Here is a 15,112-nt window from a genome sequence, read left to right on the forward strand (position 1 = left end):
CCCTTCAGGCAGCTGTGATACATAATGGCAAATGACTTACACATCAGCCAATATGAAGTGACCTTTTATAATAAACACTGTAAAATCAGTTAGGGTCTATAATTTGGTAAAAAAAATCATTGCTAAAAGACAGAACATATTCTTGAAGGGTTAAGTTATAATATGGAAAGAAAGAGAATCCTCAACAACGCATTGATTTTAAGTATTCATAATATTAACTGACTGGGGAAACTACCTATTCTTTAAAAAAGTACTTAAAAATTGTGTTCCTGAACAATTTGGAAATACTGCTCGAGTAGGTTATAACAAAGGAACAAAGTGGGTTTCAATCACATATCATTGTGTAATTCTCAATTACCGGATTCTTGTATGCTGACATGGGCATTGGAAAATATTCCGCTGGAACACAATAGTTGTGCCATTTGACTGGCCACTATGCCTCATTGCGGTCAGAAAAAATACAGAGCAAGTTATTACTGGTGAGATTGGCATGTGAGATGCCGCAGTTTATGATGTATAATTTTGCTGGTGAAGAAAAATCTGAGCTGAAACTCTGATGAAAATTAAACAGTCAGCCCTGGCCAGTCAGGAGAAATCGTAAACTTCAGGCTTCAAACCTTTAGGTCAAATCAGTGCGTGGAAAAATCTCATTAGGGATTTTCCAATTGCATTGTTTCTGCAATGGATTAACCCTCCTTGTAATTAGTTTGTAATGTAGTGTGGATTGTCTACTTCAAGGGAGGTCTGTTCATTGACTCCACTAAAACTTTAAAACAGCACTCAAAAATAAATCATGAATGCTGGAATTGTGAAACAAACAAAGAGTACTAGAAACACAATTTTGTAATTGAGAGAGAGAGAGAGAAAAGCATTAAAGATCTGACTAGGGTACATCAAGTTCTAAGAAAGATAAACTTCTTTTCTCTTTCAGATGTAGACAGGCCATCTGTTCATCATTTTTTTTAAATTTAGACACATTTTGCTGAAAAAATATGCAATCAGTTTTTTTTTGTCTTGCACTCATCAGGGCAGTTTGCAAAAATACCAATTGTAAAAGGAACAACAATTTATACTGCGTGAGATGAGAAAGCTGATTATTTGGCAAGTGGGTTCTGATTGGTAGATGCGTTGCCATGGAGAATGCACCAGAGAACAGTGAATACCAAACTTTTGTTCAAATTCAAACCAGGCAGGTCGACTGATTGGCTAGGGCATCCTGGTTTGAATTTAAACAAAAACTTGGCAGTTAACTGTTCCCTGGTACATTCTCCATAGCAACACCTCTACCAGAGTCCATTTGCCAACTAACTTCTCATGCAGTACAAATTGTTGCTCTCTTTACTACTGGTATTCTTGCGAACGTTCTGATGAGTGCACAACGAAAAGCTTTGCCAGCATGTCTCATTTTTGAGCAATACTCAAGTTGTGTACTACCAAAGTTTGGAAGTACCATAGGATTTAATTTGGATATTGTAGGAGATGGATGCCAAGACTGATTTACCATTAGAAAGGGAGGGGAGAGAGATTTATCAAGTTACTTAGCCATACCAGATGTGGTGCATTATCACCTTCTGTACGATCTCAAGAAAACATAGGAAATTTTCAAGCACTATTGAACTCTTTACTCTGAGACCAGTGAAAGATACACATGTTCCTTTTGCTCGATGATCAGTAGAGGCTTGATATGCTGCAGATTCTTAGCTAGCAGATCCCTATTACTCCTCTATTGCACATTTCTCTCTGATGCAATAAAGAGTGCTGACCCAGTATTGTGTGAATGGAGGCCGCACACACCTGCTGCCAGTATTTGATGCTTTGTTACAGCTTCTCAGAATATAGTCTTGAGTGTTACAGATTTTTTTTTCAAAACTGGATTCAGAGATCCAGGAATTTCCAACAAGATAGAGAATGTATTACATGATGGAAATGCAGGAATGTTTCATGAACGGAAGAACTGCCACTTTAAAATGATCACTCTTATTACGAACAGTAGGAAAAGTATCATGTATGAATGTCCAGAGCAAGAAAAGCATTTAACCCATCAAGTTTGCCCAAGCGGCAGCCATGGATAAATCCTCAATAGTGAGCTTCCCTTGACCAACAATACTAGTGTTTCAAACTATTCTAGCAGATCAGCTCCAGAATAGGACTTGAGGAGGAGTGACACAGATGTTTGATTTGACTTCAGGAATCAAAAGAAACGGCAGCCAGCCCTAGTCCACGATAATATATCAGTCGCTACCGCATTCCCCCTCCTCTCCCACCCCTCCTCGACTATTTCTGTTGGGTAGTTGCTGTTTTAAGATTACGTGATGCCATCTCTAGGTCCAATTCTTTCCCACACACAATTGTACTAATGTGAATCAGAACCTACCTTCCACCCACCACCTGTGGAGGATCTCGTCGTTCCTTCGACTTTGGAACTGCAATCTGAAAGGAAACAAGTTTGGCTTTTTTGACATCTTCCACGGTGAGCATGCTAAGCCAGCGATAGACAAAATTGCAAACAATGCCATACTGTTGGGTCACCGGCAGGAATGCTGCACTGTTCAGTGAGGGGACGCTCATCTTGCCCTGCCACTCCCCACACGGTGATTCCAGCTACCGGGGCAGCTGCTACTTGGAGCCATGGGGAAGGGAAGGAAAACTACAGCACCAATAAGCTATGTAAAAGCTGTATTTTAACAAGGGCCAGTCAGCTGCTGTGTGGAAGCTGGGCAAAGCTTGTTGTGACAGATTTTAGTCTCAGTTCCAATCGTGCATATTTTACTGCCTTTGTGCAGGGTGCTGGCCTGCACTTTAAATGCAAGGGATAGCCAGCTATGTTTTGTTTAGCTATCGGCTTATTCAATCTGGATGAAAGTCAGCATGAAGTGGGAGCTAAGGCATGTAATAACCTGGTTAATGTTGAGCATGCAACAACACTGTCACCATTCATCACGCAAGAGTGCAGTTAACTTACCAAAGGCAATAGAAGCTCTTCAAACATACATTATAATAGACGTAACACATTAAGTTATAATGATAAATATATCAGTGCCTCCTTGTTTAAAAAAAATATTCACTTATGGGATGTGGCCGTCGCTGGTTAGGCCAGCATTTATTGCCCATTCCCAACTCCCCTTGAGAAGGCAGTGGCAAGCTGCCTTCTTGAACTGCTGCAGTCCACGCAAGTACGCCCACAGTGCTGTTAGGAAGAGAGTTCCAGGATTTTGACTCAGCAACAGTGAAGAAACTGCGATATATTTCCAAGTCAGGACAGTGGGTGGCTTGAAAGGGAACTTCAAGTGATGGTGTTCCCACGTATCTGCTACCCTTGTCCTTCTAGATGGCAGTGGTCGTAGGTTTGGAAGGTGCTGCCTAAGGAGCCTTGGTGAGTTTCTGCAGTGTATCTTGTAGATGGTACACACTGCTGCCACTATTCGGTGGTGGAGGGAGTGAAAGTTTGTGGAAGGGGTGCCAATCAAACGGGCTGCTTTGTCCTGGGTGGTGTCAAGCTTCGAGTGTTGTTGGAGCTGCATTCCTCCAGGCAAGTGGAGAGTATTCCATCACATTCCTGACTTGTGCCTTGTAGATGGTGGACAGGCTTTGGGGAGTCAGGAGGTGAGTTACTCGCCACAGGATTCCTAGCCTCTGACCTGCTCTTGTAGCCATAGTATTTACGTGGCTAGTCCAGTTCAGCTTCTGATCAATGGCAACCCCCAGGATGTTGATAATGGGAGATTCAGCGATGATAATGCCGTTGAATGTCAAGGGGTGATGGTTAGATGGTCTTGTGTTGGAGATGGTCATTGCTTGGCACTTGTGTGGTGTGAAAGTTACTTGCCACTTGTCAGTCCAAGCCTGGATATTGTCCAGGTCTTGCTGCATTTGGACATGGGCTGCTTTCGTATCTGAGGAGTCACGAATGGTGTTGAACATTGTGCAATCATCAGCGAAGATACCCACTTCTGACCTTATGATGGAAGGAAGGTCATTAATGAAGCAGCTGAAGACAGTTGGACTTGGGACACTACCCTGAGGAACTCCTGCAGTAATATCCTGGAACTGAGATGACTGACCTCCAACAACCACAACCATCTTCCTTTGTGCTAGGTATGACTCCAAACAGCAGAGTTATCCCCGATTCCCAATGATTCCTGTTTTGCTAGGGCTCCTTGATGCCACACTCGGTCAAATGCTGCCTTGATGTCAAGGGCAGTCACTCTTATCTCACCTCACCTCTGGAGTTCAGGTAGATGACAGTGTTGTAACTCCACTGGTACAGCTTGGCTAGAGGCATGGCAAGTTCTGGAGCACAAGTCTTCAGTACTATTGCCAGGATATCGTCAGGGCCCATAGCCTTTGCAGTATCCAGTGACTTCTTGCATTTCTTGATGTCACATGGAATTAATTGAATTGGCTGAAGAGTGGCATCTGTGATGCCAGGGACCTCCGGAGGAGGCCGAGATAGATCATCCATTAGGCATTTCTGGCTGAAGATTGCTGCGAATGCTTCAGCCTTATCTTTTGCACTGATGTCCTAGACTCCTCCATCATTGACGATGGGGATATTTATGGAGCCTCCTGCTCCAGTGAGCTTTTTAATTGTCCACCACCCTTCATACCTGGATGTGGCAGGACTGCAGAGCTTGGATCTCATTTGTTGGTTATTGAATCACTTAGCTCCTTCTTTCACTTGCTGCTTATGCTGTTTGGCATGCAAGTAGTCCTATGTTGTAGCTTCACCAGGTTGACACCTCATTTTAGGTATGCCTGGTGCTGCTCCTGGCAAGGCCTCCAGCACTCCATCTGCGGATGGTAACACACAGATACACCGGCTGCTCTACAGAGCCTTCAAGGTGCAACATTCATAGAGTTTTAAATTAACATCATGCAAGTGTAACCGTACCACTGGCAAGCTCTGTGGGTCAATGACCAGCCACTTCTCAGTCACTTTCTCGAGTTGCTGGGAGCTCAGTGGCTCTCTGATCTTTACAATCACCTCTAGCCGGCCCCCTGTGGTCTTCCTGCCATCCAAAACCTGGGAAGAGTTTAAAAGCCTTTTTAAAAAAAATTATTCAGCTAACTACATCAATAATAATTATTACATTCAGTAAAATCCCAGGCTGACAGGATGGAAATCAAGCAGACTGGTTGTGATGGGATGGATTGTTGCCAATAACAAAATTTCCACACAGAGAAGAAAACAACCATCAAAATGGATGATTGAACCAAGGGTAAAACAAAAATAGAATCATGAAGTTCCACTGAAAACTTCTTCACTTGCCAGGCCACCATAAATTGTTTAGCTGTGGTTATTTTGACATCTAACAGCACTGATCCAATTGATTTTAGTGTAGTGCCAGCAAGCACAGTGAGGTTTTCTTGTAGACAGGCTGTAGATCAGGGCAATGCCTGCTCCCTCCTTTAGCCTGCATCTCGCTTCCCCACCAAAAAAACTAGCCAATTAATATTCTTTCCTGTTAGTCTGCATTGATGGTTTTGAATATCTTTGTTTGAACAGTGAATTCCATTGATCGCGTCCAGGAACTTGTGGGAAGGAAAGCTGGGCAGAGGAATGAATTCAAGAGACAGCCCTGGCGAGCCCAGTCGACTGGCTCGGATAGTCTGGCAGCAGACAGCTGAATTACTGCTGCTCTGCCAGCTTGGTATGTTGTTCAGTGCATATTGCCCCTTCTTAACAGTACATGCAGTAGCCAGTATTTCAATGGGAAGGGTGCCAGGTCTAAGAGCAGTCCTATTGCCTCTCCCACGCCTGTCTAAACCAAAGACAGTTGTTTCAGTCGTGCCTTGATGACAGTTCTTGTGCATCCACCAACTAATAGAAACTGGAATAGCTCATTCAACCCCATGAGCTTGTTCCACCTTTAAGTTAGATGAAAGCTAATCTGTACCTTTTCTCGATCTATATGCTGTGGTTGCGTAACCATCGATACCCTTGCCTAACAAAAAAGCATCAATCTCAGTTTTAACCTTATCAATTACCCCTCAACCCCTCCCAGCCTCAACAGCTTTTGACAAGAGTTTTCCAGATTTCTAAGTGTGCGTGTGCACGTGTATAGAAGCGCTTCCTGACATCACCTGTGAACGGCTTAGTTCCAGTTTTAAAGTTATGCCCACTTGTTCTGACCTCTTCCCCCAGAGGAAATAAGTTTTCTCTATTAACACCTAAAAGGCCTCTAGTAGATCACCTCTTAATTTTCTATACTCAAGAAAATACCTCACCTCGCTTATTCAACCTGTCCTCATTATCGAACAGCTTTTGTCCCAGTATCATTTTGTGGAATCTGTGCTGCAAACATTCTAAGGTTTCTCCTGAGGTACTGTGCCCAAAACTGAATGCAGTAGTTCAGAGGGATTCCAACCAGAGCTTATATAATTGTCAAATGACTTATCGTAGAATGGTTACAGCACAGAAGGCAGCCATTCAGCCCACTGTGTCTGCGATGGATCTCTATGAGAAATTCACTTGTACCCCTTTGTATTCCAGCCTCCTTAAGTTAACAGCCAATATTCCTTTAGCCTTCTTACTTTTTTGTATTGGTCACTAGTTTTTGCTGATCTCTGTAATTGGACCCTTAATTCACCTTGTTTATCCACAGTTCCTGGCTTTTCACCAATTAGAAAACACTATCAGAAAAACAAACCGGTCAGCATGGTGCTACACTGTGGAGTCAAGGGCAATGGTGAAGAGATAGAGCAAGATGCCATCAGTGCATACATGAAAGCAGCTCTCATAATTCTAGGTGATGTTGTCAAGAAGCACCAAACCAAAAAAGAAGCCAAGAATGGGATCCTAGTCACAGGAAAGGCGAAGGAGTAGGAACAGCTGTGCTCTTGAGCTTGGACAAGTAGGAATGAATTGAAGCAAAAGCAATGCCAACAGTTACAACTATGATTGAGGGTAGTAATGAGAAACAATGGTCATTGGCCAGAGTCAATCCTGGTGCATTTATCAGTCACAGAAATAGTGCATGGTATCTCTCTTTTTTATTCCCTTCAATCAGTTCAATCACAAAACATAGAAACACCATTTAGCCCATCAAGCCAGCTCTGCCATTTAATTAGATCATGGTGATCATCTACTTCAATGTAACTTTCTGCACCATCCCCATATCCCATGATGTCATTAGTATCCTGAAATCTATCAATTTCTGTCTTGAATGTGCTCAATGATTGAGCTTCCACAGCCCTATGGGGTAGAGAAACTCCACCTTATCTCAGTCTTAAATGGTTGCCCCTTATTCTGAGGTTCTGGACTCACCAGCCAGGGGAAACATCCTATTTACATCCACCCTATCACACCCTGCAAGAATATTATAAGTTTCAATGAGATCATCTCTCATTCTTTGAAACTCTAGTGAATACAGATGCAGTCTCCTCAATCTCTCCTTATAAAACAATTCTGCCATCCCAGGGATTAGTCTGGTGAACCTCCATTGCACTCCCTCTATGGCAAGCATATCCTTCCTTAGATAAGGAGACCAAAACTGTACACAATACTCCAGGTGCTGTCTCACGAAGATTTTAGACAATTGCAGCAGATATCTTTCCTTCTATATTCCGATCCCCTTGCAATAAAGTCTAACACACCATTTGCCTTCCTAATTGCTTGCTGCACCTGTATGTTAGCTTTTAGTGACTCATGAACAAGGGCACTCAGATCCCTTTGGACATCTACACTTCCCAACTTCTCACCATTAAGAAATACTCTGCCTTTCTGAAGTGGATAACTTCACACCTATTCACATTATATTCCATCTGCCATCTGCTTGCCCATTAACTGAGCCTCTCAAAGTCCCCTTGAAGTCTCCTTGCATCCTCTTCGCAACTTATATTCCCTAGATTTCTGCCAACAGCAAATTTGGAAATATTACATTTGGTCCCCATATCCAAATCATTTATATAGATTGTGAACATCAGTGGCCCCAGCACTGAACTTTGCGGTACCCAACTAGTAACAGCCTGCCATCCTGAGAATGACCCGTTTATTCCTACTCTGTTTCTGCCTGTTAACCAAATCTCAATCTATATCAGTATATTACCCCTTATCCCATGTGTTTTATTTTTGTTTACTAACCTCCTATGTGGGAGGTTAAAATGACTATCCATTTCTCTTTTGAATTTACTACACTAGTGTCTTCACAGTCACTCAGAGGATAATAAATATGTGGATATAGATAGAGTTCACAACGATTTATTAAGGCCCAGTTTATTGATGCTTCATAGGGTCTTAAAACTTTCAAAAAGGTCTCCCTTAAAGCTCCAGTCTAATTCCAGTTTCCATACCCCCTCGGGTATCCAACTTGCAATTGATAATGAAATTGAGTCTTTTGGTATGTTGCTAGTACATCTCCTTCACAAAGTTTTGAAATCTTACCTCCAGGATTTCCCGAATCTCACACTGTGACTCAAGTTTCTCCAGCTTAAGCTGAGCTGTTCCCACAACTCGGTCATTCTTGAAAAGACCCCTGTTAAGGTAGAAAGGAGCATTATTTTTTTCCCCTATCACAAGCAGAATATTAAATTAGGAGGCACTGTAACATGATTGCTGGAGTTAGAAAGGGTCATAGACAGATTAAGTGAATATTCAAAACTGACAAATAGAGTTCAATGTGTGGAAGTGCTAGATCATCCACTTTGGATTCAAGGCAAATTGGAATAATAATGAAATTAGGAAGCATTTATTCCACACAAAGGACAGTAGAAACCTGCAACCCTCTCTTAAGACTGGTTTCAATTGAAATTTAAGACCGCGATCAATACATTCTTGTTCGTTGAGGATAGCAAGGGATATGGATCAGGAATGTAGAACAGGCTTGATGGGCTGAATGGCCTAAGTCCTGTTCTCAAAGCCGGTGACGGGTGCCACTTACAAGTAAAGCAATCTTCCCTTACAGATTGGTGGGGGTGATGACAATAGTGGAATGAAAGGGAGTAAGCAAGTGGGCCTACTCACCTGTTCTCCAATTCTTAAAACTACAGGCAGAAAATAAATCAACTCCAGGTCCTCATGTTAAAAAACAGACCCTGCGTCAGGTACAATTCTTAAATACAGGCAGAATTGTAGGGGTGAAGGGGGAAAAGAAAATAAGGAAGAAGTATCTCACGCTTTGCATCACTGCTCCGAGCTACAATTTAGCCAGACTTCCCACCTCCCCTCCCCTGACAGCAACTTGTACAAGCTATGGCCCAAAATGTACACAAGCTCTCATATGGCATGAAAGAAAAATAGAAAAAGTTGAAATTAATTTTCACAGCCTGCACAAACTGTATGAAGGAGTAATATCTCCTGCTGTATAGATTAAAACTTTACTCAAGTAATAGAGTGGAGTGAGAAATGGTCTTTCACTGTATTGAGCCTTTGCATCACAAGTGCTGCTCTCAAGTGCCTCCTTGTGACTGGTTTCAGAGCATATGATACTAAAGAATGTTCAAAACTGTACCAAACCAATAGTTGAAAAAAAAACTCTGGTAAAATAGAACATTAAATAAATTAAACTCATACCCTTTATGGAGTATTTCAAATTTAATTCCTTTGGTCTGTACTACTCGTTTGAATGCTCGATGTCCGCGGTTGATGTTCAGCTTGAACTGCTCTTTAAATTCTAGTTAGACAACAAAAAAAAAAGTGATTATTCTCGTAGGGTCTGTGTTTGAGGGTAAATTAAAGCAGGCTTGGTGTTTTAAGTGTTTCAAACGCCCCTGCTGCCATTGTTGTTTTACAGCAGTGCCTCAATTTTCCATATCATAAAGAAATGGTGAGTGGACAGCCCTTTGCTCATCACATCCTGTGACTGCCATCCCTGCTGCTTGGCCTACATCCTGTTCCAACTACTGGGGCAGATGAGATATTCCCACCCTCCCACACCACCCCCCACCCCGCCAGGCATCCCAACAAACTGATTGAAAAGAAACTTTCCTTTAACGAGGTGCAGACATTGTAAAGCGCTTAATGAAGCACATTCTGAAGTGTATAGTCTCTGTTGTAATGTAGGAAATGTGACAGCCAATTTTGACAGCAAGCTCCCACAAACTGCAACGTGATAATGAGCAGATCATTTGTTTTAGCGATATTGGTCGAGGGGCACCAGGGAGAACATCTTTGAACTGTGCCACAAATTCGTTCACATCCACCCGACAAGGCAAACAGGACCTCTGTTTAATGTCTCATCCAAAACAAAAGTACCTCGGATACTGCAATGCTTCCTCAGTGCTTCACTGGATTGTCAGCCTGGATCAGGTGCTCAAATCTCTACAGTGGGGTAGGAACACAGAACTCTCTCACCCAAATATAACAGTGCTAGCCACTGACTGACATCACATGGTCCATAGTGACCACAGCGACTGGCCCCATGACCAACACAAACCAATTAGTGCCAGATTTGCTAATTCACTTGGCAGCTCTCCTGCCTCACATACCTGGACAGTTTGTGTTTTTAATCACATTGGTTTTGTCTTTCTGTGCTTCTTCCTGTTGAATAAAATAGAACATGCACCATAATTTGCAGCAGTACACAGGTCTTAAGGGAACAAACTAGTTAGAATTGAAGTTGTGATGCGGATCAGTGGTTTTTATAGAACTAAAATTGTGTGAAATAAAATCCATGAGGCCAAAACATCAAACGAAACAAAAGCCAGATTAGGATTAAATTTAAGACAACAGATTGCATTTATATAGTACCTTTGAAGTAGTAAAATATTGCAAGATACTCCACAGGAATGTAACCAGACAGAATTTATCACTGAGCTACATTAGGAGATATTAGGACAGGTAACTAGGTTGGGTCTGGGTCAAGAGCTGGGTCAAATAGGTTTTAAGATTCAATTTAAAAAAAGGAGGCAGAGGCAGAGAGATTTGGGAAGAGAATTCCACTGCTTAGGACCTAGGCAACTGAAGGCAAGGCTGCAAATGATAAGCAAAGAGAACTATGTATGTGCAAGAGACCAAAAATTTTAGAGGATTGTAGGGCTGGAGGAGGTTGCAGAGCTACAGAGAGGTGAGGCTGTGGCGATATCTGAAAACTAGGATGAGAATTTTCAGATTGAGGGTTGCCAGACTGTGAACTCATGTATGTCACTGAGTACAGGAGTCTGCATCATTAATCTCCATCTTTCGAAGTACTGTGCTCTTTATTATTCCCACAGACTCTCTCTGTTGTGGTTTGTCCCTCCTTGCTAGTCTTCTCTCTCCTCCTTGGAGTTCTCTAATGTGATCAGCGAACAGCACACGGTCTGACATCCAATGGGAGCCTGACACATTACATCGCTACATTAAGCCACAAGCTGTGCACTTCAGTGACAAATCTGTGGAACGCTTTATGGGTTGGTTTTTCACAACGCTTTATAACTGATTAACATGCTTCCTACCAACTTACTTCCCTAGGGAACAAAAAATGTGAAACTGCTTCCTTCAACCTTCACTTCCACCAAAATTACACAGACTTCTAGACCAAAAACTATCTCACCACTGGCTCCTGATCTACCTTGTGCACTATCCTATGCTTTTCAGTTTGAACGGGGCCTTATTCCTTGGGTTTTGGACCTTCAACCAAATTCGCAGAAAGGCTGAACCAACAAATGTGTAATAAGGTACTTACCGAGTTTGGGAAGGCAAATTCAAACTTGACAAAGGCATCAAGATCATATGGTGCAACACCTAAACAGAATATTAACTGGTCATTACTTAACATCTAAGATTCAGCATAGGAGTACAATTTTTTTTAAAAATTAGCCGCACCTTCATATCTAGAGGGAGTGGTACATACTGGAGACTGGCCAAAACAACTGCTCAAAGGGAAATGGTGTGAAAATGAGCTTCTCCCTCCACAAATATATTATCCTCCTTTACCACATGTGCAGAGGGAGTTGATGCAAAATTAGATTTCTCGCAGAAACCACTGCAAGTCTGTTCAGGATCTGCTGCATTGTATAGATCAGCGCAGATGCTCATAACTTCACAGGCTCCACAATCAGGCTGTTTGTAAGAAAATAAGCAGGCGGAAGGTGGTGGGGGAAATAAAGGGGAGTGGGGATGGAAAATAGCTGGTACTGAACTAACTAAGATAAGCAATTATGTAAGCGAAAATGACCTCTGATGCCAGCTTTCCGTTAGATCCCTGCCTGTGTCTAACTGCAAAGCCAACAGCTAAAGCAAGTGGTAGCTAATTTGTACTTAGGGGCACTTCTTACTCTTCTGGCTCAGCAGAGGCCCCTATGTCTAGAGCAGTTAAGGGGTTGAAAATTATCAGCACATTTCACTACCTGAAGGAGGCGGTAGGTTGATTCCTTTGACGATGAAAAGGATCATGTCGCTGTTTGTGAGATTGGGAAATATTCTGGAATAAAACAAAAAATAGACATTGAATTGTATTAGTGCATCAGTACAGCTCAACTACTGGTTTCTGATTTCTGAGTCAAGGTGTCCTGACCCCACTTAGGAACTGACCAAGTAACTTGGGCAGACAATCCAGTGTGGTAACGCTGCCATTCAAGAAAATGTTAAACCAATGACCTATCTGCCTCTTCCAAAAGTTCAGGTGGGCACCAAAGATTCCAAGACACTGTCTAAACAATCACAGGAAGGCTTGACCTATAGTCTCACCTCCATCAGTAAAACCAGAAAACAGATCAACTGGTCTTTCAAACCACTGCCCTTGTGAGGGGTACACTGAAGAATTTTGAGCTGTTTTGCCACATTAATAGCCCCATTATATATAGTTTTTAAAATTATATATCTAGCAATCCAGCATACTGCGTCTGTATTGCTATTACCATGTACATGCAAAGATTTCACATTCGCAGCTGACCAAAATCCACCCTGCACTCTCATTAAGTTCCAACACATTGTTTACACTACACAAACGTGCCCTGTATCCCCCTTACAAAGTCTCTATAGCACTGGGGAGGAGGAGAGGCGAGGGGCAGATTTAAAGATAGATTTGCAATGATGCAGTACCTGATTAGATATCTGAGAAACAATTCAAAGCACTTCAAATAAATTACTTTTGAACAGCAATCACTGTTGAAGGCAAACCTAGCACAGTAAGATTCCGCAAAAAGCAATATGATAAATGAGCAGTTAGCTCAAGCTATTTTTGTCGTGTTGGTTGAGGAGGAATATTGGACAGGACACGAGAAGAACTGTCTGCTCTTCTTTGTATAGTGTTGCCTAGTATTTATCATCCTCCTAAACCACAGAAAGACATTGGTTTGACCTCACGTCCAAAATACAAAAGTAGACTCCTCCAGACGTTAGCTCATTTCACCTTATTTGTCCAAGATCTGGAATAGAATTTATTTGTTTATTTTTAGTTTAGATTGACTAAGCCTCCGTCAACTCACAGATAATGTAATTTCATGCAAAATTGTTAAGTGCTGCAAAATCATCCTAAAAAGGTTTTTAAACTTTTTATGAATGCAAAACTTAATGATTACCATGGCTGAACCAAAGCTACTGCACATCTCTGTAACTGCTACTCACTTTACCACTTGGAAGGTCCTCTCCTCGTGGTGGAACTTGGGTAGAGGGTAGCCTTGGGCATGTGCCCGCTTCAGAATCTCAATGTTCTTTTTGCAATCGTCTGCCATTTTCTCAAATCTTAAATACAAGTACGCACAATGATATGAAATTATTTTTTAAAAATCAAGCTCAATCTTTGACATAAACATACAGTTTACAGTTTATTTGCTATAAGGAAAGTGGCCCCAGTTCCACAGAACTTTACGTTACTCAATCAAAACAACTTTAATTCTCTTCTAAAACAAAAACAGAATTACCTGGAAAAACTCAGCAGGTCTGGCAGCATCGGCGGAGAAGAAAAGAGTTGACGTTTCGAGTCCTCATGACGCTTCGAAGGGTCATGAGGACTCGAAACGTCAACTCTTTTCTTCTCCGCCGATGCTGCCAGACCTGCTGAGTTTTTCCAGGTAATTCTGTTTTTGTTTTGGATTTCCAGCATCCGCAGTTTTTTTGTTTTTAATTCTCTTCTAACCTGACTGTCGGAGGATTCAAAGACTCAGTATTTCAGTCTTAGATATTAATCCCTGGCACCTGAAGGTTTTTTTTTAATCTCAGCAGCACATGGTCAATTTATAACAAAATTTAAATAAATATCAATGTCTGGTTGGAATTAGCAATGAAAACAACCATTAAGGGTGCTTAACATTGTGATAAATACTCAAAAAAACACACAAGGCTCCTTCATTTACTTAATTCATTTCATTTCTAATACTTCACATCTAAAAGACCTGTGGAATTCAGGTAAATAATACTAAATGATCCAAAACCTAGTTTTCAGTCAGCATTCCTTAAGATTTTAGTTCATGAAATCAGGCATGAAATAACAAGTTCTCAAAAGTGAAATGCCCCGTATCTGGAATCTCATTTCTAATTTGTTAACTTTCTGAATGAGCTGCGATTTTGAGACTGTAAAAGATGCTGCAGTAGCACCCGAGGCATTAACAATAAGGAGGGAGTCAAAAGGGTTAATTAATATTATGTTGTTCAATATAAAACTGATCCAAAACAAAAACAGAATTACCTGAAAAAACTCAGCAGGTCTGGCAGCATCGGCAGAGAAGAAAAGAGTTGACGTTTCGAGTCCTCATGACCCCCCCCCCCCACCCTCCACCTCTCTGTCTCTCTATCTCTCCGGCCCCAACACACACACCTTAAACCAGCTTATATTTCAACTCTTTCTTGAACTCGAACTCAAGTTCTGTCGAAGGGTCATGAGGACTCGAAACTTCAACTCTTTTCTTCTCCGCCGATGCTGCCAGACCTGCTGAGTTTTTCCAGGTAATTCTGTTTTTGTTTCAGTCCAGAGATAGGTGGCTGAGAGCAGAATGTATCGTGCTGTAACCCCTCCTGCACGTGGACACAGTCTGGCAAATTGGTCAAGGGTCACAAGATCTTAGAAAACAGATCGTGTTTCACCCATTGTTTATGACTTCATTGGAATTACCATGTTAAATAATAATCTTTGCAACTCACTACAGATGATCAAAGATTTTATCTTACACAGACAAGCGTTTATCTGCACTCACTTGGTGGTCTCCGACACGTTTCCGAGGTGTGTGTATTGCTTAGAGTACTGCATACATGTCT

The 15,112-nt window shown here is 41.8% G+C and overlaps 1 protein-coding gene across 3 annotated transcripts in view; it reads right to left on the reverse strand.

Annotated features, from left to right (window-relative positions):
- Nucleotides 1–15,112, reverse strand: part of cc2d1a (coiled-coil and C2 domain containing 1A) — an 88,678-nt gene that overhangs the window by 34,102 nt on the left and 39,464 nt on the right. For all 3 annotated transcript variants that reach the window (XM_041176996.1, XM_041176995.1, XM_041176997.1), the window contains exons 16-24: nucleotides 15,052–15,110; nucleotides 13,487–13,603; nucleotides 12,268–12,341; nucleotides 11,604–11,662; nucleotides 10,426–10,477; nucleotides 9,512–9,611; nucleotides 8,384–8,474; nucleotides 4,892–5,023; nucleotides 2,375–2,430 (exon numbers count right to left, since the gene is read on the reverse strand). In XM_041176996.1, coding sequence (XP_041032930.1) covers nucleotides 2,375–2,430; nucleotides 4,892–5,023; nucleotides 8,384–8,474; nucleotides 9,512–9,611; nucleotides 10,426–10,477; nucleotides 11,604–11,662; nucleotides 12,268–12,341; nucleotides 13,487–13,603; nucleotides 15,052–15,110 — 740 coding nt within the window. The remainder of the gene's footprint in view (nucleotides 1–2,374; nucleotides 2,431–4,891; nucleotides 5,024–8,383; nucleotides 8,475–9,511; nucleotides 9,612–10,425; nucleotides 10,478–11,603; nucleotides 11,663–12,267; nucleotides 12,342–13,486; nucleotides 13,604–15,051; nucleotides 15,111–15,112) is intronic.

Source organism: Carcharodon carcharias, chromosome 30 (assembly GCF_017639515.1).
Source record: "Carcharodon carcharias isolate sCarCar2 chromosome 30, sCarCar2.pri, whole genome shotgun sequence".
Classification (NCBI taxonomy): domain Eukaryota; kingdom Metazoa; phylum Chordata; class Chondrichthyes; order Lamniformes; family Lamnidae; genus Carcharodon; species Carcharodon carcharias.